We start from the raw sequence: 19,120 nt of genomic DNA on the forward strand, positions 1-19,120 counted from the left end.
AGCGCTGTCCCCGTGGACGGGAAGGGGACGTCCCCCGTCCCTGACACAGCCCTGAACCAGCAGCCACACGTTGCACAAGCCTGGGCTCTCCCTGGCAGCCTTTATCTCCTCCAAGGGCTCGGCTTTTCAGGGCGTTGCCACCGGGGGTGAGGAGGGAGATGGGAAAGGGAAGTGCTGGTGAAGAGCCCTCACAGGTCACAGGTCTCTTGCTCCTGCCACTGAGCCACGCTGAGACCCAGGGGCAGGACCCTGTCCCTCCCCAGGGCTGGCACATCCTTCCAGGGCTGCTCCGAGCTGTGCCAGTGCTCCATTTCCACCCCTACAAACAAGCAGAGGCAATACAAGTTTGCTTTATCTATTTTCTGTGCATACGTCTTTATAATCTATTGAGTGTACTTCTGGTTTTTACTTACCGCGGGTGCTAAAATCTGCACTTCGCCTCTCTCTGATATTTCAGTTTTACGTTGCTGGTTTGGAGATGCTGAGATCCTTCAGTATTATAGTGAAGGAGGTTGGAGAAAAAAAAAAAGATTATTAAAAAAAAATAAATTAATAAAAGGAGGTTTTGACCAGCAGAGTGCTTGGATGAGCTTTGGGTCACCCAGGCAGTGCACATTGCAGGTGGTTTATGGTATTGCTATAGTCCCTGGCTTGTGTCTGGCATTTTTCACCCAAAAAGAGGACAAAGCTTAGCTCCCCCAATCCCTCTTTTTTTCCTGTTGCAGCTTCATGTGTCTAAATCTGTTGGCAGAACGTGGGGGAAGCAGTCCAGTATCCCACCATCATTTTTTTTATAAGTGGGGCTTTTCCTGGCAAGAAAGTAATGAATGAGTTTTAAGTATGACCATAAATGCAATGTTTCACAACGTCATCTGCAGAATACGTTTATTTTAGGTGCCCTCCACCCTTTCCACCATCTCCCTCCAGTTTATTTTAACAATGCTGTAATTTTCTGTTATAAAATGGGATTTTGCTGTTTAACTCCGTGTCATCTGCTCAGCATTTGCCTCTGTGTGTGTGTGTGTGTGTCTGTGTGTGTGTGCATGCACTGGTGACATTTGTCACCATCAGATGCTATTTTTAAGCCTGTTATTATTGAGGACCCCACCCTTGGCTTGGGGATGGGAAGGGGGGAGTGCAGGCGGAGGGAGAGGAGGGAGGGGAAGGAAGGAAAACGTCAGCCTCAGCACACTTCCAGCCTCTGGCCATCAACCTCCCCGGGGGCATGGGAACCATAAGGTCATTTCTCAAGCTCGCTGAGCTCCAGAGCTGTCAAACCACCCTGAGAGTTTAAAAAATGCAAATGCATGCAAATGAATGGGCTGTTTCTCTCCCTCTCCCCCCTCACCCCCGGTTTAAATGACATGAATCACCTTCAATTTTGCCAGCATCCTGTAAAGTTATCGGCTGGCCTAAATGCTGCAGTTAACAGAACCACATCTCAGGAGGACCAGGGAGGGATAAGAAAGGAAAAATAGCTAATTTCCACTAAAACCCCGTAATTTTAAAAATATATTCTATGCATATAAATTATATGTAACTACGTATATAATCACACCCCAATCTCCCAATTCTAATTTTTCTTGCTGTTGAGTAAATTATCCACTAATTAGGGAGAATAAAGCTTAGTGTCCAGAAAAAAACCTCTATAAAAACATTTCTCAGGGTAGTCTAATATTCTGCTGTTCTGATTTTTGCCACTTAGGGTGATCTGGCAGTGAAAGATGAAAATGGGAAGACACGTTCCTTCATGCAAGAAGCTCCTTTAACACTCAGGCTCCTTCCAAACAAAAATAAACGAGTAGATGATAAAAACAGCAATAGAAATTTAATTGCTCACGCTTATTATTCGAGATACAAAGCCCTAGAAAGGAAGCTGTCTTTTCTTCCCTGGCTCAGGGGTTATTTATTATCTTACACTCCACTTGGAGAAGGTATTAGATTTACTGTCATTTATCGGTGATTTTCAAGGAGGATTTGATACAGAGCTGGTCGGGATCGCAGAGGAGCGTTGCTGGTTAACATGGTTAAGCACAGCACACTGTAATGAATCAATTTGTTTCAGACAACAGACGTAATTAGCGTGGAGGTAATGGGCACACCATGGGATGCAGGGCTGGAGCATCCTCCCTCCACTGAAAACGTCGGTGGCCGGAGCTGGGTGTAATTCCTGCCCAGCTCTGGGCTAGGGGAGCTGGCTGGAGAGGGCTTCCCGTGGCTGGGGCTGCCCTCCAGCCCCTGTGAGGCTTCACTGAGCATGGACAGCTGTCCCCCATCCCTGTGCTCCCCACAGGCCTGTGGCCCATCACCTCCCTCTAGGCTGCGCCATCCCCCGAGACCTTCACTCTCTGGCTCCCACACACCCGTTTTTTGGCAGTGCTGGTTATGTGTGGGGGAGATACCTGCAAGGTCTCCCTGTGGAGGGAGGAAAAGGGAGACAGCGTTCCTTTTCCCACGGGAACGTTTCCTGCAGAGTCTGATCCCCTCTACAGCCCCCCCCCCCAGGCTTCCCCAAGGGTTGCTGGCCGAGGTGAAGTACAGGTTTTCATGGACAGCCTCCATCAGACCATGCTCTTTCCATCCCCGAGGCAGCTGAGGGAGGGTGGGAGCCAGCTGAAGTAAACCAGGTCACCCGCTGGTGGTTTTGAAGGAGGTTTGGAATCAGCAGAGCCAGAAACTGAGCAGGGAAGGATAGCCAGGACATGGCAGTGGATCCCAGGAGAGCTGCAGAGGTGGCATGGTGTGGAATTGGGGAACCTGCCTGGTGGTGTCAGCCTTGCAGAAGGGATGGAGTGGGGCTGCAGTTTTGCTTTCACGTGCCCTGAGTTCTCTGGGAGATTAACTGCTCTGTCCCTTGGCTGTGAACCAAGTGTCTACCTGCAGCAGGGCCGGGGCTGGTGGAGGTGACACTGCATGAACACATGCTCTGTGTCCTGGGGGTTTCCAAGGGTTAGTGTATTCAAAGTTATTCTGTCTGTTTGATGTATTCTGTCTGTAAGGGGATTAATGTATTCGTCACCTGCTGGAGGAAATAGCTTTCCTTTCCTGGGATTTCTCATGTGGAAGGGCTGCTGGAGCCATGTGAAAGAGGAAACATCTTACAGATTAAAAAATGGCCCCAAAAAAAAAAAAAAAAAATCAGGTTTTCCTCTTGGGTGTGGGTTTTTTGCTTCCGAGTTTTCCTTTGAAGCTAAAGCTGCTCTAGCAGGGTAAGATGTCTGCCAGATGCACAGGGCATTTTTGATACCGTGCTGACAAGTCCAAGCAGGATTGGGAATGGAGAGAGCTCAGCTCATGGGAAGAGATAGCAGACTACAATCTGTGTCATGAAGGTGGGTCAGGTCCTTGCTACCTGGTGGTCTTCCTCTGAGTGTTTAGGCATACACCGTGACACGAATCCTTGCTTTCCTCCCCATTCCCAGATCCCTCAGGGAGACATTCCTACGTGGCTTATCCCCATGTGAGGTGATATGTCATAGCTTCCAGGCATGGAGTAGAACTGAAGATCCGTAAGGATCGCTCTCCTGCTGCAGCAGGAAGGCGTGACCCTCCCAGGTGTACCAGCCCCAAAACCAATCACGTGGATGAGATGGGCACTCCCTGGCTCATCTCGTTCAAGCAGTGTAGGTGTTGGCTCTTGGCAGTGTGAAGCAATACAGCATCACACTTTCCCCACGTAGCTCCTGGCAGGGCAAATCCAACATGTGCCTGGAACAGTGCTGGCTCCAGGAGGATGTAGAAGAAATGTGATGGGGAGGGAGTCATTGCACAAGTTTCCTGGGGGAGAGGTGTGAAAGAGAAGAGGGAGCTTGTGGTGATTGTGAAAAGGTGAACAGGGTGGGAATTGAGAAGGATGAGGACAAAGAAGGAGATGAGAAGGTGGGGAGAGAAGCAGAGGTTCAATCACAGAGGATCTGGAAGGAGCTGAAGATGGCCTAGAGACGCACTGAGACAGTGCAGGCAGGAGGTGATGGCAGGTGAGGTAGAGGAGGGAAGGACCCCGGGAGAAGGCGGCATCGTTTTGGCATTATCAGTTGGGAATCCCCTGCTAACGCTGTGCTGTTGGTGCTTTGTCCTAGGGCACTAAATGAGAATATGGCCAATGGCATTGAAGATCTTATCGGGATCCCATTCCCGAACCACAGCAGCGAGGTCCTGTGTGGTTTAAACGAGCAGCGGCACGACGGGCTCCTCTGCGATGTCATCCTCATCGTCCAGGACCAGGAGTACCGCACCCACCGCTCCGTCCTGGCTGCCTGCAGCAAGTACTTCAAAAAACTCTTCACTACCGGCACTTTAACAGACCAGCCCTATGTTTACGAGATTGACTTTGTCAAGCCTGAAGCACTTTCTGCCATCCTCGAGTTCGCCTACACCTCAACCCTCACCATCACCACCTCAAACGTCAAGCACATCCTCAGCGCCGCCAAGATGCTGGAGATCCAGAGCATCATCAATGTATGCCTTGAAATTATGGAGCCCGACAGAGAGGCCGAGGAGGAGGATGACAAAGAGGACGACGATGACGATGAAGACGAAGATGAAGATGAGGAGGAAGAGGAGGAGGAGGAAGTGGAAGATTTTGTCAATCAGGAGAACCTAGGTGACGTACAAGAAGTAAGCTGCCACCAAAGCCCTTCTGAGTCCGATCTTACTGAAGAAGCTTATACAGAAGCACCTAAAGATTTTCCAAATCACTTCCCAGCCAGTAACTCCTCTGGACACTTGGGCATGATACGAGACTTCTCCATAGAGTCCTTGCTGAGTGAAAACTTGTACCCTAAGGCAAACATCCCAGAACGGAGGCCAGCTCTGTCTCCTTTCACCCCCAGCTTCTTCCCCCACCTGTGGAATGGCGACTTTAACTCCTTCTCCCAGCTTGAGGAGTCACAAGTAGACAACGGCCCCTTGGATCTGGTGATCAAAAAGAGGAAGATCAAGGAAGAGGAGGAGAAGGAAGACCTGCCTCCACCTCCTTTCCCTAATGACTTCTTCAAGGACATGTTTGCCAACGCCCCAGCAGCTCCCTTAGGGCATATTAAGGCAGAGACTGACTATAGCGCTTATCTCAATTTCCTAAGTGCTACCCAGTTTGGAGGAGTTTTTCCCCCGTGGCCCCTGGAGGAAGAGAGGAAAATAAAGCCCAAGGCATCCCAGCAGTGTCCCATCTGTAACAAAGTCATCATGGGAGCTGGCAAGCTGCCCAGGCACATGAGGACCCACACGGGGGAGAAGCCTTATATGTGCAATATCTGTGAAGTTCGCTTTACCAGGTGTGTGCTGGTCACCTCTGCCGTGTGTGGGGAGTGGGGTGGCGGCTGGAGGGGCCACATCATAACCCATGACTGATTTCTCAGCTGCTCATCAGAGAAAACTCACCAGAGTTTTTGTCCCAAAATAAAAGTAGGGAAGAAAGCAGGGCATGATCTCTGTCCCTTTGGAAAAAAAAAAAAAAAAAAAAAAAAAAAAAAAGGGAGGAAGGGAGGGTGGAGGAAGAAAAAGAAACTACTGATTTTTGTGGGTTGTGGATGACATCCACAGCTCACTGGATCCGTCCCCTCGCTGGACAAAATCTTAAATAAGTAACAGGATATTTTCAACCCCACCATAGTTCACCACAGTGGGACCAGAGTGAGCTGGAAAACAGATGGTCAAACAGCCAAGGACGCTTCATCTCTAATGTGCTGAGAGATGCACAGAGTTGGGAGGGCCATTTAGCCACAGGATGTAATTAGTTTGGGTTTGCACATTTTGGCGTCAGTGTAGACCATAACCAAGTTGCACACGTTTGGACTTGACAATATCTGGGCTTTCTGGGCTTTCTGGGGCTGGAGCGGCCCTAATTATTGTGTCTTAGTAGTGCAGTTGGGGTCTCAGTCTCTTCCCCAAAGTAAAAAATGACAGGATAAGGGGAAACATCCTCAAGATTGGATATTAGGAGCAATTTCTTCATGCAAAAGCACTGTAGCAGTCTGTCCAGGGCAGTGGAGATGTCCCCATCCCTGAAGGGATTTAAAAGATGTGTAGATGTGACACCTGGTTCATGATTTGGTGGACTGAGGGAGCAGTTGGACTCACAGAATCATGGAATGGTTTTGGTTGGAAATGACTTTAGAGTTCATCCAGTTCCACCCCCTGCCGTGAGCAGGGACACTATCCACTATCCCAGGTTGCTCCCATCACTGTCCAGCCTAGCCTGGGACACTTCCAGAGATGGGGCAGCTGTAACTTCTCTTGCCAAGTTGTATTTAGCTGTGCAAATCTAATGTTCCAGCCTGAAACCATGCTCTGCAAAGCTGGGCAAATTTAATCGGTGAGTGGAGACAAATAGATTCCTGGACCTGCTCTTGCTGAGTATAATTAATATCTAATGAGAACAATCTTTACCATAATAATAAAGCTTTCTGACAAGAGCATGGAATTTCAGCTCCTGGCTGCATGTGAGAGAGAGAGAGCCCTATTAAGCTGGGGTGAGAAAACCAGAGGAAAATAATCTGCACAGTAGGCAGAGGCGAGCTCCTGACAATGGCCAGACACCTGGGGTGCTCCTGCATTCAGCCTGTCTTTTCTTCTCCTGTCCCTATGATAATATTCGAATGGAAGATATGCAGATGATGAGAGTTTGACCTGAAAATAAATTTCCATGCTCCCCTCCATTAACACAGCAGACACCATATTATAATGCGGGGAGCATCGTGCCTCGGGCGGGCATGTGCAGCGTGTGCCAGCTCAGCCCAGTATTTGCAGGGGAAAGGCGACTGCATGGTGATAATTCCTGCCTGCAGGAATTTGGATCTGGCTCCTGCTGGTGCTGCATCCCCAGGTTAGCACTGGGCTGTTGTCTCTGTGGGGTGGGTTCAGCCCCGTGGGTGTGGTGGCCTCTCGGACTGGAGGGACGGCCTGGCCAGCCCCATCCTGTGGTCCCTGTCGCTCTCTTGCGTGTGCTGCTGCGGGTGCTAATTTTTGATGAGGAAATAGCCTGGCTAGATCCATCACTGACATCTTCCCTGGAACAGGAATAACAGAGCTGAGCCCTCCCAGAGGGCTCCCGAAGTCCTTTACAGGCAAGGGCAGCATTGTTCACTTAGTTCAGGGAAACTGAGGCACAACGCCTAATCCAGACAGGTTGTATCAGCGTGGTAGAGGTTAAAAACTCCACAACAGAGCTGGTCTAGCATGACCCATTACTAATACAGGGACTAAACCTGATAGTTTTGACATCCCCCATGTGCTCAGCAGCTTCTAAATACAGGGCACAGGGGTAGGGAGACTTCATTCAAGGGGGAAAATAAAAATTAAAAAAATGGGACTCACCCAATAGTGCAGTCCCCCAACACCACTGTTGAAAACTGGTCTTGTGGGCCACCCCATGCAGAGCTGGGTGCTGGAGGGTCTTTTCCTTCTTTAACACCCTGAGCAAAGCAGATACATTAAAATATTGATTTGTTTTTAAATGTGTTTGGAAAGATTTTGAATAGCATGCAGTTAATTGGTTTTGTTGGGGGTGGGGCTTTCTTAGCCGTTTCCATCATTACTGTGGTGTAAGAGCTCTCTTTTAGGAAAAAGTATAGTTTTAAGCAAAAAAAGTTGGAGTTTTTTTTTGCTTAAAATGTGGAGTGATTGAGATGTAGAAGGACATTTCTACTGGGATTTCCTGAGTGCTGCCACTTACTTGCATTATGTGTTTTGGTCTCAGAGGGGAGGAATCCCATGCTTTCTGAAAGCATTGGGCTTGCACCCACAGTGCCTTCACTGGGGAGATGCAGGCTCAGATGGTCCCTTTTGGCGTCCCCTGGGAGTGAGGGTGCAGGGAAGCAGAGGTTCCCAAATGGAATTTCAGTATGAGTCAGTCCTTTGTGTTATTTCTGCATTTAAGGCACTGTGGAGGTGAAAATCTGCTGGGGAAATGGAGAAGATATATTTCCCTGGGTAAGGAGTGCCCCAACCTCCCCAGAAGATCCCTCCCCCACATCAGTGGGATCTCACATCCCCCAGCAAGGACCCTACATGCACCTGGACCTGCCACTCCTGCTGCCCACGGACATCTGATGGCAGGAAGCAGGACTTCATTTAATGGCTCATTAATTATTTTTTCCTTAAACAAAGGCCTCTCAGCTTCTAGTCTGCTGTTCCACCCTGCTAGAACGCCGGAGAAAGCTGCAAATATTTCAGCTTTTCCACCAAGACAACCCCAGAGTGCTCAAGGAGATACTGTTCCAGCTGGAAAGGTTAACATTATTTGTTCCTATTATTTGTGTTGTGACAGCTCGCAGAGCCCTAATCGCTCTCCTAATGCAATTGCATTAAGGTTATTCACACACACAGAGTGTGGATCTCCGTCGGAGCGAGCCTCCAGCACAGCTCCCAGCTCGCAAACCCCGTGTTCCCCGTGCCACATCCCCTCCGGGGTGCTTCACCACAGAGCACCTCACCCCCCCCCCCCAGCCTCTGAGCAGCTCCAGGTGGAGCCACAAACCTCCCTTGCATTCCCCGGAGATGCTGCCGGGGCGGGGAGGATTGGGTTTCCCCCCCGTCTGCTGCCGGAGGTGGGTAATAGCCTGAAAAGAGCTTTGCCCGTGTTTACATTATACAGTCCCGGCACGCAGCGTGTTTATTAGGAAAAGCGATCCTGCTAGGTTAAACATTACCTACAGAGGTTTAAATTAAATTATAGGTGGGCTCGGCAGCTCTGCTTTTTATTAACATTTCCCCCAGCTTTGCAGTACGAGCCCCCGCGCTCATCCGCGCGCGACTTCGCCGTTCGGGGTGAAATTCTCCCCGCTGCTGCTTTGTCTGCTGCTGAGCACTGATTCCAGCCCTTCCAGAGAAAATGCGCCCTTGTGAAAACCTTGGGGTAGCACCAGCTTTAAAAATGCCACAGTGGGAAGTTGCCCTGAGCTTGGCACAGAGACTGAGAGATGACTTTTTTCATGTGTCCCTAAAAAAAAAATCTGTCGGTGCAGGACCAGTCTCCCAAGAGCAATAAAGCATCATCTGGTGAAGAAGTCACTCTCCTGCTAGGGATACTCCTGTGCATCCTTGAACCTGAGGGACTGGTGGGCAGGGATGCCCAGCCCAGAGCTGCACTCCTCGTGGTGTGGCCGACACCTCTGTCCTGCTGGGCATGTCACCAAAAACTGTTTAACTATGCACACGTGGGGTGGGTGGCAAAAACTAGTTCAGAGGCAGCACCTTGCAAGTTTTGAGGGCTTGACCTGCCCGAAGAAACAGATTTTTTGTGTGGTTTTTATGTTATATAAATTAAATCATCGTCATATATACCTACATTATGTAATTTATAATAGAATTCTATTTTAAAACAATAATAAATTGTATATTCTTTACTGTTTATATTAAAATATGCCATATAGTTTTATATGGCATTCCTCTAATGTATAATAGATATTTTGTATCTAATAGTGACATGATTCCACATGTTCTACATATTTTTGGTTTCAATACCAGCATGTTGGAGGGTTCATACTGAAATAATTCTGGAAAACAATATGAATTTTCCCTCTTTGCTCTTTACTTGAACTCCACTAGTGCAACCTAGGAAGCAGTGTTCAGCTCAGTTGAGCCATCATCAGCTTCACTTTTTTTAGCTGTGATTTTGTTTTTTTCCAGTTTTTGGCTGCAGAAGGAAACATTTATTTTTTGGGGAAGAAAGTCGTGATTGGATTGCCCATATGGGAAAATATTCTTGCTTTCAGATGTTCCCCTTAAAAAAAGCCTATATAAATATTTGTAAATAAGTGCCTTTGGGATGGATATTACGCTATTCCATGGCTGGACTTAAGAAACTTCTCCAGACTGCGTGGGTTGTTGGATGTGTGCTGGCCTTGGAGACCCTGGCAGGGAAGGACAGAGTGCCTGGGTGCTGCACCTCTGGCAGCATCACCCTCTGTGATGCTCCTGCTCCAAAAGAAAGCTCCTGAGACACCATGTGGTCAGTGCAAGAATAAAAGGAGAGGAAAGTCGGCTCCAAGAGGGACTGAATTTAAGCAGTACTGTCCTGCATTGCCAGGCTCTCAAACCCCAACTGATTTCCTTATTTATGGGTCGGAATAGGGCTGTATTTATTTAATAATCTCAGATTTAGTTATATATAGATATATTCCCATATTTAGAATCTTGCTTCTTACAAGTACGTGGAAGGAGGATGTAGCCTAGTGGGGGTCAGGCTCTTCTCCCAGGGAACAAGGGACAGAACAAGAGGGAACAGCCTCAAGTTGTGCCGAAGAAGGTTCAGCTTGGAAAATCAGGAAAAATATCTTCCCTGAAAGGGCTGTCCAGCCCTGGCACAGCTGCCCAAGGCAGTAGTGAAATCTCCATCCCTGGAGGGATTTAAAAGCCATCTGGAAGTGGCACTTGGGGACATGGGTTAGTGGTGACCTTGACTGGCAGTTATGGTTGGACTTGATGATCTTAGGTCTTCTTCAGCATTAATGATTCTGGGTTTTTTTGGGCTTATTACAGGGACTTTTTTTTTTTTTCCCTCCAATTTAAGTTTCGAACTGTCTAGGATGGGTTGCAAATTCCTGACATGAAGGGCTCTTCTGTGTATGATGTTTTAGTGCCCAGGAAGGAGGAGGCGGATGCAAACATCAGCCTGCAAGACCATCCATACATTGGGAGAGGCCCCATGATGAGCTCCCCACCTTCCCATCAGCTCCTCCCCTGATCCCAACCAGGGAGCCAACCCCAAAAAGAGCAATCCCAACCACACCCCTTCCGGCCCGCACCGCCTGACCAAGCGCCTTTTCTTTTGCAGGCAGGACAAGCTCAAAATCCACATGCGGAAGCACACGGGGGAGCGGCCGTACCTCTGCATCCACTGCAACGCCAAGTTCGTGCACAACTACGACCTGAAGAACCACATGCGCATCCACACGGGCATCCGGCCCTACCAGTGTGAGTTCTGCTACAAGAGCTTCACCCGCTCCGACCACCTGCACCGCCACATCAAGCGCCAGAGCTGCCGCATCGCGCGGCCCCGGCGCGGCCGCAAGCCGGCGGCGTGGCGGGCGGCCGGCCTGCTCTTCGCCCCCGGGGCCCCGCCCGTGGAGAACAGCTTCGTGATGCCGCCCACGCTGGAGGAGATGAGCAGCCACCTCAGCAGCACGGCCATGTGCCTTCCCGGCCCCAGCCCCAAACACTTCCTGAGCGGGGCCAAGACCCCCTTCAGCCTGCAGGAGCTGGAGAGCCAAATCGAAGAAACCCAGATGAAGCTCTTCAGGCGGGCCCAGATGGACATGGAGAGGAACGCGGGCATCTTCGCCTTCGCCCTGGGCCACAATGAAAACCTCGCTGCCCAACCCTTCTTCCCTCTCCCTGACCCTTGGAGCACAGGCTTCAGTGGCTTGGCGGGGCTTGGCCACGTGGCTCCCATCTCAGAGGCCAGCAACTAAACCCGCGCCCGGTCCCACCATGCGTCTGCTCCCATCCCAACAAGGCAGCCCGCTCCCCTGGGCTCCCACCTGCCCTTCTGCATCATCAGGTTGCTGGGAAGCTCTTTGTCCTCTCACTGCCATGGCCTGCCATGGGGCTTGGGGCACGGGGCCATCCCTGGGGCGAGCAGGGCATGGGCAGGTGCTGTGCCCCGTGGCCACCGGCACTTTAGACTCTGCACTTGGCTTTGGGGCCGTCAGGCACTCACTGTCCCATCCCTCCACTCACAGCTCCATCTGGAAAGGCCAGGCCAGGACTGCTGCTCTCTTCAACAGTCCCGAAAATGTCACTTGCCTTAGTCCAGGGCTCAGCCATCACCATGAGATGGCTTTTCTGTGGGAAATGTTCCCCATTTTCCCACACACGGAGCTCACTGGACACTGACAAGCCGTCCAGACTTGGGTTTGTTATGTTGCATTCCTTAGCCCTTTTGGTCAAAAGGACTTTTCTGTTTTCTTTCTGTTCTTGTTTTCTTTTCTTCTTAATTAATTCCCATGTCTGGCAACAATATTTATTCTACAAGGGATAAAGGGGAGGTCTAGCAGCCTTGCTGGGAGAGGGAGAGAGGGAAAATACTTGCCACTGCCTTTCTCAGCAGTGTATCAGATTTACAGGGCTGGTAAAAGCCCAGATCTGCAGCATGAGTTGGGACTTTAAAAATATTAAAAAAAAAAAAAAAAAAAAAAAAAAAAAAAAAAAAAACCACGGAGATCGAACACCTAGCGCAAAGCTGGGTGGAAAAGGGGGATTTTGCTTATTTTGGTTCTTTAGCTATTTCAAAGTTTCAAAAGGAGAACCAAAGCCTATTTTGAGTATTTTAACTTCAGTTGCTTGAAAAGGTGAAGGAAAAGTTTTGGAAGAATCAGTAATGTTTCAATACTGAGCTTTTACTAAACCCTTGCTTTAAAAAAATGAACCAGTGGGAATTTTGAAATGAAAAAGTCGTTTCAAACCAAAGAGTCAGAATTCGCTGCCGCTGACCATTCTGAAATGTCTGGGGTTCTGTCCTTAATTCCCTCTAATTCTTATGTGATAGTGATGAGAAAAATTTACAAAACACTCATGTGTCCCCAAATCTGCAGTGTTGGTGGGAAAAAAACATCGGGTGTGAAAATATCCCTGCTGCTTGTCTGGAGGGATCTTTGTGGAAAAGGAGTTCACTACCGGTGTCTTGATGGTGATATCTTCTACTTGGCAGCAAGTAGAAGTGCTGTAGCAGGTTCAAAAGAGAAGGTGGTGACATATGACAGGGTACTCCTAGCTGAAGGTCACCCATGGTGGCCAGCGGGTTTGGGGTGACTCCCCAGCATCCCTGCAGACCCCATCTTGGCCACCCCATCTGGTGATTCTTTCGGGGCACAAAAAGTGGCCGATTGGCTGGAATCACCCTGTCCACCTCCTTCAGCCCCAAATCCATGAGCTGCTGTGAAGGACAAAGGCTTTTGGTGGCCATCTGCCTCTGATGGCTCCTCCTGGATGAGCCGTGGGAGGCAGACATGGTGGGATCTCCCAGTTCCACCACTGGCTGAGGTGGGTTGCAGTGGTGGTTTTACACGAAACCAACAGCTGGAAATGTAAATGTTACAAACTGGGGCTTTTTGTTTCTCTTTTTACTATGACCTTTCAACGTCAGCAAAATCGAAGGGAATGCGAGGACCGCGGGTTCGTGAGGTTTTTGGTTTTTCCATCAGTGACGCGGTGGCTGGGTGAGAATCGGCCCACCAGAGGCAAGGAAGGGGACACAGGGAGGTCAAGGGTTCCACAGCCCTCAGGAGGGTTGAGGGGCTTCTGCTCTGAGACCACCCGTAGCAGAATGCTCCCAAGGAACTGCCCAACACTTGGCTTCCTCCTCCCAAAAGAAATCCATAAAGACTCCACGTGCAACAAAAGTCAATGGAGAGAAAAAAAAAAGAAAGTAAGAAGAAAAAGAAATCTTCTTAAAACTGCATCAAACTTTTTCTTTTTAATCCTCATCAACTTCTTAAACAAGCGACATTTTGCAGATGATTGGTTCCTTCAGGTGTTTTTTTGTCTACGATTTGGAGTCGTTGTAAAATATCCAAAGATGCTGAGTACTGTATGATCTGCAAGGACTTGAAGCAAGGTGTTTTTTCTGTCTCGGTTTGTTTGTTAGGTTGGTTGGGTTCTATTTTTTTTTTTTTTTCCTATATGTCTAAGTGGGGATAAACCTTTGCAATTTTTCTATTTATAACTATTTTTATGTGATTGCTTTATGTACAAAACAATGGAAAAAAAATCAAAACAAAAAAGTAGAGAGGAACACACACGTACACAAACAAATTTGCCTTAGTTACTCACGGGACAATCACCCTTAACTTTGATTGATGCTAAAATGCGGATGGGAAAAAAAGAGACTAGATAATTTTATGTATTTATTAAACTGTATTAATTGATGCTTTTAAATTATTAGCAGGACTTGATTCTCTTGCCTGTGGCCATGGTGAGAAGGCAAAGCCACCACGGTTGTTGAGCTGCCAGCGCAGCCATCAGTGTGGCCTCAGCTCTGTGGATGTTTGCCTGACGCCTTTTGGAAAGCCAGAGTAATCACTTAATAATTAAAGATTGAGCTGGTATGGGCTCCAGCCCGAGGGGCTGTTGGTGTTGCGATGCTGATGACGATTATGGAGTTAAGGTTGATTTTCCCGCGTTGGCGCTGGGTTGGGTAGGGCTGGAGGGAGCTGAGTGCTGGCAGTGATCATCTTTTGGGGTGTAGAGGGATGGTTAGAGAAAACCCTGTTTCTTCCCGTTTTGGTGTTGTGTGGTGAGTCCAGGCCACAGGTATCCGCATGGGAGCCCAGCTGAGTGTGAAGGTGCCTTCCTGGGGATCCGCTCCCGTTTCCCAACCAGGACGGGTGTAATGAGCGCCAAACCTCAGCCTGGAGGGACACGGGTTCTGTCCCAGCTCACGGTGTGGTGGCTTCTGGTTCATCTCACCCTGGCTCCTACGGCCTGGTTGCAGCAGGGGCAGCAGGGCAGGGGGGATTCTGCCCCTCTGCCCCTGTGCTCAGCTGAGAGCCCACCTGCAGAGCTGCCCCAGCCCTGGCTCCAACAGCACAAGGACGTGGAGCTGCTGGAGCCAGCCCAGAGGAGGCCCCGGAGCTGCTGCCAGGGCTGGAGCCCCTCTGCTCTGGAGCCAGCCTGGCAGAGCTGGGGCTGTTCAGCTGCACAAGAGAAGGCTCCAGGGAGAGCTCAGAGCCTCTGTCAGGGCCTAAAGGCATTTTAGGAAAAAGATGGGGCAAACATATTAGCAGGGTCTATTGTGATAGAGCAAGAAGAGATGTTTTAAACTGAGAGAGGAGATTTGGTCTAGATAGAAGGAAGAACTTTTTTACAGTGAAGGTGGCAAAACACTGAAACAAGTTGCCCAAAGAGATGGTGGCTGCCCCTGGATCCCTGGGAGTGTCCAAGGCCAGACTGGACAGGGCTTGATGCAACCTGGGCTAGTGGAAGGTGTCCCTGCCCATGGCAGGGGGTGGATCTGGACAACCCTTAAAGGAGCCTTCCAGCTCAAATCTTCTGATGATTCTATGATTATATGAACACAGGTGACACAAACATGAGCCCTGTAATTCATGTAGCTGCTCAATAACTGCAGAATTCCTTTGTTGTTTTTGAATGAGGCGCAAAAGCCTGGAAGATAAGCTCCTGCTAGGAACGGTGGGACACATTCCACATTGTTCAGCCATTTGGAGGTGAAGTAAACAGGTACCCTGTGCCTATTGAGACACCTACATGTTGTCCTGCAACCTGCAACGTGGTTTTCCAGCCCGCCTCTGAAGCCATCCTGGCTCTGGTGGGAGGCAGGTTCTGATGGAGGGTGATTCACCCCACCCACGCTGGACCTCCCAGGGGTGGGATGAATCACCTTCGGGCACCTCTCTGCTACCTACCAGCGTGCTGTGCTTTCCCATAGCTCACTGAGATAAGGCCAACCACGGGGAGGGATGTTCCCACCAGCACCGCTCCCTCCTCTCCGCTCAGCTCATGGGACAGTCCCTGGAAAAACCTTTCCCAAGAGGATGGGATGCTGGTACAGCCCGGGCACCCAGGTCAGGCAGCTTGATTACTTCCCAGTCTGTTTTAACTGGGAACACTGTGGGAAATAAAGGTCCGTGTCAAGCATCCCAAGCCTGGGGACCAGGGATTCAGGCTCATGGGTCGTACACCCTGCTGCAATCCCAGTAAAAATTCCCAAGGTCATACAGCCACAGGTCATTTTCCTTCCTTTACACTTCAGAGAAGGACTCCACAGCATCAGGTGCTCAGGCAAGGGTCCAGATCTGCAGGCAGAATCCAGAAATGTGACTTGGGAACAAAGAAATACCAGTCCCCTTCCCAGGGCAGGTGGTTGATTGTTGAGCAGCTCCTCTGTGCTTGGAGCCTGCAGGACTGTGCCAGGGTCAGCCCATAAACTCTGTGTTTCTGAGCACAAAAATACCCACAAAATTAAAATTGTGTGAATTACTTTTTAGCTATTTAAATACACCTATAACTTCTTTTTTTCAGCTCCTGTGGCTTTTAACCCCATTTTATGCTCACATTCTGGTTTGCTTGTAATGCCACAGCAACAACGAGAACAACAAAAAAGATTTGTAAGGGGAGGGTGAAAAAAGAAATCTAAAAATCGCTCGGAGGAGCTGTGCATTAATCAGACACATGGGAATCACAGGAAGAAACCAGCTTCAGTAAATGCTTGTTAGCAGCAACATATGGCTACATGCTTGCTCCTGAACAGCTGCTGTTATCTGCTGGAGCACCCAGGCTGCGGAGGGGGAACGGCACTGGGGTGATGCTGCGCACGCAGCGTTTGCTTGGACCAGGTGTTGATGCCACAGGAGCATCTCCTGGCACGAGTGGCAGGGAGCTGGATGGGCAAACCCTTCCCCTGGGCTCGAAACCCTTTTGCTGAGCATTGCAAGAGCCTCTTCCTGCCGTTGTGTGGAAGGAAATTACATACAGAAAAAGGTATTTGTGTTTTAAGAGGGGAAGAAGGAGCCTGCAGTTTGGGAAGTGAGAGGCTTTTCCATTTGGCAGTCACCTGCAGGAAAAAAAAATAAAAGGGAGTAATTTCGCAAAGTACAGCCTAAAATGTTTTAGACTTGAATGTGTCAGCAGGACTCCTGGCAGCACCAGTGAGGCTGCAGATTCTGCCCAGTCTCTGCTCCACTCGTGCTCTGCCTGCAGCCACCCTGGGACCTGCTATGCCCCCCTTCCTTTTCTGGAGGGGATTAGTGCTTTATTTACAGTCTCAGTGCCCTGAAGCTGGACTATTGTGTGGTTGCAGAGGAACTTTTAAGGTAAGAGAGTACATGAAGCAAGACCCCAACCATCTCGTTTTAAGAAAATGCTGCGTTTGACAGCAGGTCACCCGTGGCTGGGTTTGTAAGATCTGCCATTGCCTTTTGGTACCTCTGACTGTGTGCACCTGTGTTTCTTTCCAAGCCAAAAACAAAAAAGGGAAGAACTGAGAAAAATGCCTTCTTGTAGAAGATACACCCTATATAGTCTGAGCCCGACCCACCTCCCAGCTCCACCTCTCCAGCAGAGGGAGAGAAAATACCTGTGGCTTGGAAATACCTTTTTTCCCCCCTGTGTTTTCCTATGTTGAACCAATGTTTCACATGACTTGCACTATTTGCTGTAGGGCAGGATACTGTTTAGGTTTCTTTGTTCCAGTCTCTTGTTCGGTTGCGACTCCTCTTGGCGGTCCTGTACACGTACCTGCTGCACATCTTACACCCCTGGAGAAAATAAACTGTTACCTGAAGCAGTGAGCCTCTCGTGTGTCCTTAGCGCTGCTCTGGGGCTGGGGAATTCGTATTTCAGCGTCAGATTCGTGGTTGGACTTGGTGATCTCGGGGGGCCTTTTCCGACATAAATGATTCCTGCCATCAAATGATGACGAGCGGGGTGATGCAGCATTTTGCGGTGGCCCTCCAAATGACCCTTCATGTGGCATCTGGGCTGTCACCACGAGGGTGCAGGGGCTGAGAAGCAGCCTCTGGTGGTGACCGAATGAAATTTTGTGCGGGGCAAATAAACACTCTATATGTATACAGGCGGTGGGGTTTTGTTTCTCCCCGTTTCGACAGCTCTGCTTGCTCAGCTCCCTGCACACTCGAACTTGGTCTGCCCTCGTGTGGTGGCCTGGAAGCAGCTCGGCCACCGGGGCGACGCCGGGGACAGCAGAGGGCTGGGACCCACACCTGGAGCTGTTTTGGGGATCCCAGCAGCACCAGGACATGCAGGACCCTCCATCACCTCCCGTCTCGCCCAGCCAGGTCTACTTGCCAGGAAGAGGAAATAAAAACCTCAGCCACATCCAGAGGGGGTTTAATGGTTGGACTTGGTGATTTTAAAGGTCTTTTCCAACCTAAATGATTCAGTGATTCTTAGGAATTTTTTTACACCTCAATTAACCACCACCAAGTAGTAAGGCCAGTGAGGCTGGGAACATGCCAGAAGTGTTGGTGGCCTCATAGGAACCCTGATTTTTTAGGGAATTATTCCTGCAGGGTAAGCCAGGACTGGACCCTCTGATGCCCAGTGTGGCCTCAGCTGATATTTCCCACTTCCCATCATGGTACCACTAACAATTTTGCTCAGTTCGGGCAAGCAGGGGTTTCAAATCTAAATATTATGCAATTACATAAAGCTCATTTCCTTAGGAACTGAGACTGAAAACCATAAAAGCAAATACCAAGGAAGCAGCCAAACAGCAGTGCTGAGCTGCACCCCCCCCCCCCCCAAAGTTTCATTTTATTTCCTTCTTTCTGCAGAGATGACACTGACTGAGATGTCACAAATCCAATCGGGCTTCCTAATAGTTCATGCAGTGCCTCGAGCCTCAGGGGTCATCTGAAATTCAGGCAGCCAATTTGCAGGCAAGAGATGCAAAGCCAGACCAGGCAGGGGCTGAGGTTTTTAAGGACAGACCCTGTCTGTCAGCTAAAACCTTCCTCTGCTCTTGGGTAACCTCTGGCAAATCCTTATAGGGATGGCTGTAAACCTGCCTGTCTCTAAGGTGTAGCTGTTAACTCAGTTTCCATAGTGAACAGGACAGGGTTGTCTCGGTGGGACCAACTTCTGCAATGTTGGCTGGAGTTTAGAATCGTTGGGGAAATACTTAAGGCTTCACCTTTGAGTTCTCAGAAATGGGGTTCTCATTTAGGCAGCTTTTGCAATATTTTTCTGGAGGTCTTGATGATATATTCATTGAAAAATCAGTTGGAAATACAAACCTTTCTGAGACATGGTCCCTGGATCTAAAGGGAAGGTGAGCAGTGATTTGCTCTGGGTGTTGCTGCGGGGGTGTGAGCCAGGCTGTGACACCCCAAAATTTAAAACACAGGAGCTGGATGAGAAAAGTGAAGAGTGAACAGAAGCTCTGTGGGAGGTGGAAGAAAATCTCCTATGGAGAGACAGTGGGGCCACACCTCCAGTGCTGGGGACAGCTCTGGGCCCCTCAGGGAGAGACACTGAGGGGCTGGAGTGTGACCAGGGCAGGGAACGGAGCTGGGAAGGGGCTGGAGCCCCAGGAGAGGCTGAGGGAGCTGGGAAGGGGCTCAGCCTGGAGAAAAGGAGGCTCAGGGGGGACCCTGTGGCTCTGCACAGCTCCTGACAGGAGGGGACAGCCAGGGCGGGGTCA

The 19,120-nt window shown here is 49.6% G+C and overlaps 1 protein-coding gene across 4 annotated transcripts in view; it reads left to right on the forward strand.

Moving 5' to 3' along the window:
- ZBTB7C (zinc finger and BTB domain containing 7C) overlaps positions 1 to 12,096 on the forward strand; it is a 149,109-nt gene extending 137,013 nt beyond the window's left edge. For all 4 annotated transcript variants that reach the window (XM_053931647.1, XM_053931649.1, XM_053931650.1 and 1 more), the window contains 2 exons: positions 4,080 to 5,273; positions 10,775 to 12,096. In XM_053931647.1, the coding sequence (XP_053787622.1) occupies positions 4,080 to 5,273; positions 10,775 to 11,411 (1,831 nt within the window). In that variant the 3' untranslated portion in view covers positions 11,412 to 12,096. The remainder of the gene's footprint in view (positions 1 to 4,079; positions 5,274 to 10,774) is intronic.
- The last annotated feature ends 7,024 nt before the right edge of the window (positions 12,097 to 19,120 follow it).

Source organism: Vidua chalybeata, chromosome Z (assembly GCF_026979565.1).
Source record: "Vidua chalybeata isolate OUT-0048 chromosome Z, bVidCha1 merged haplotype, whole genome shotgun sequence".
NCBI lineage: Eukaryota > Metazoa > Chordata > Aves > Passeriformes > Viduidae > Vidua > Vidua chalybeata.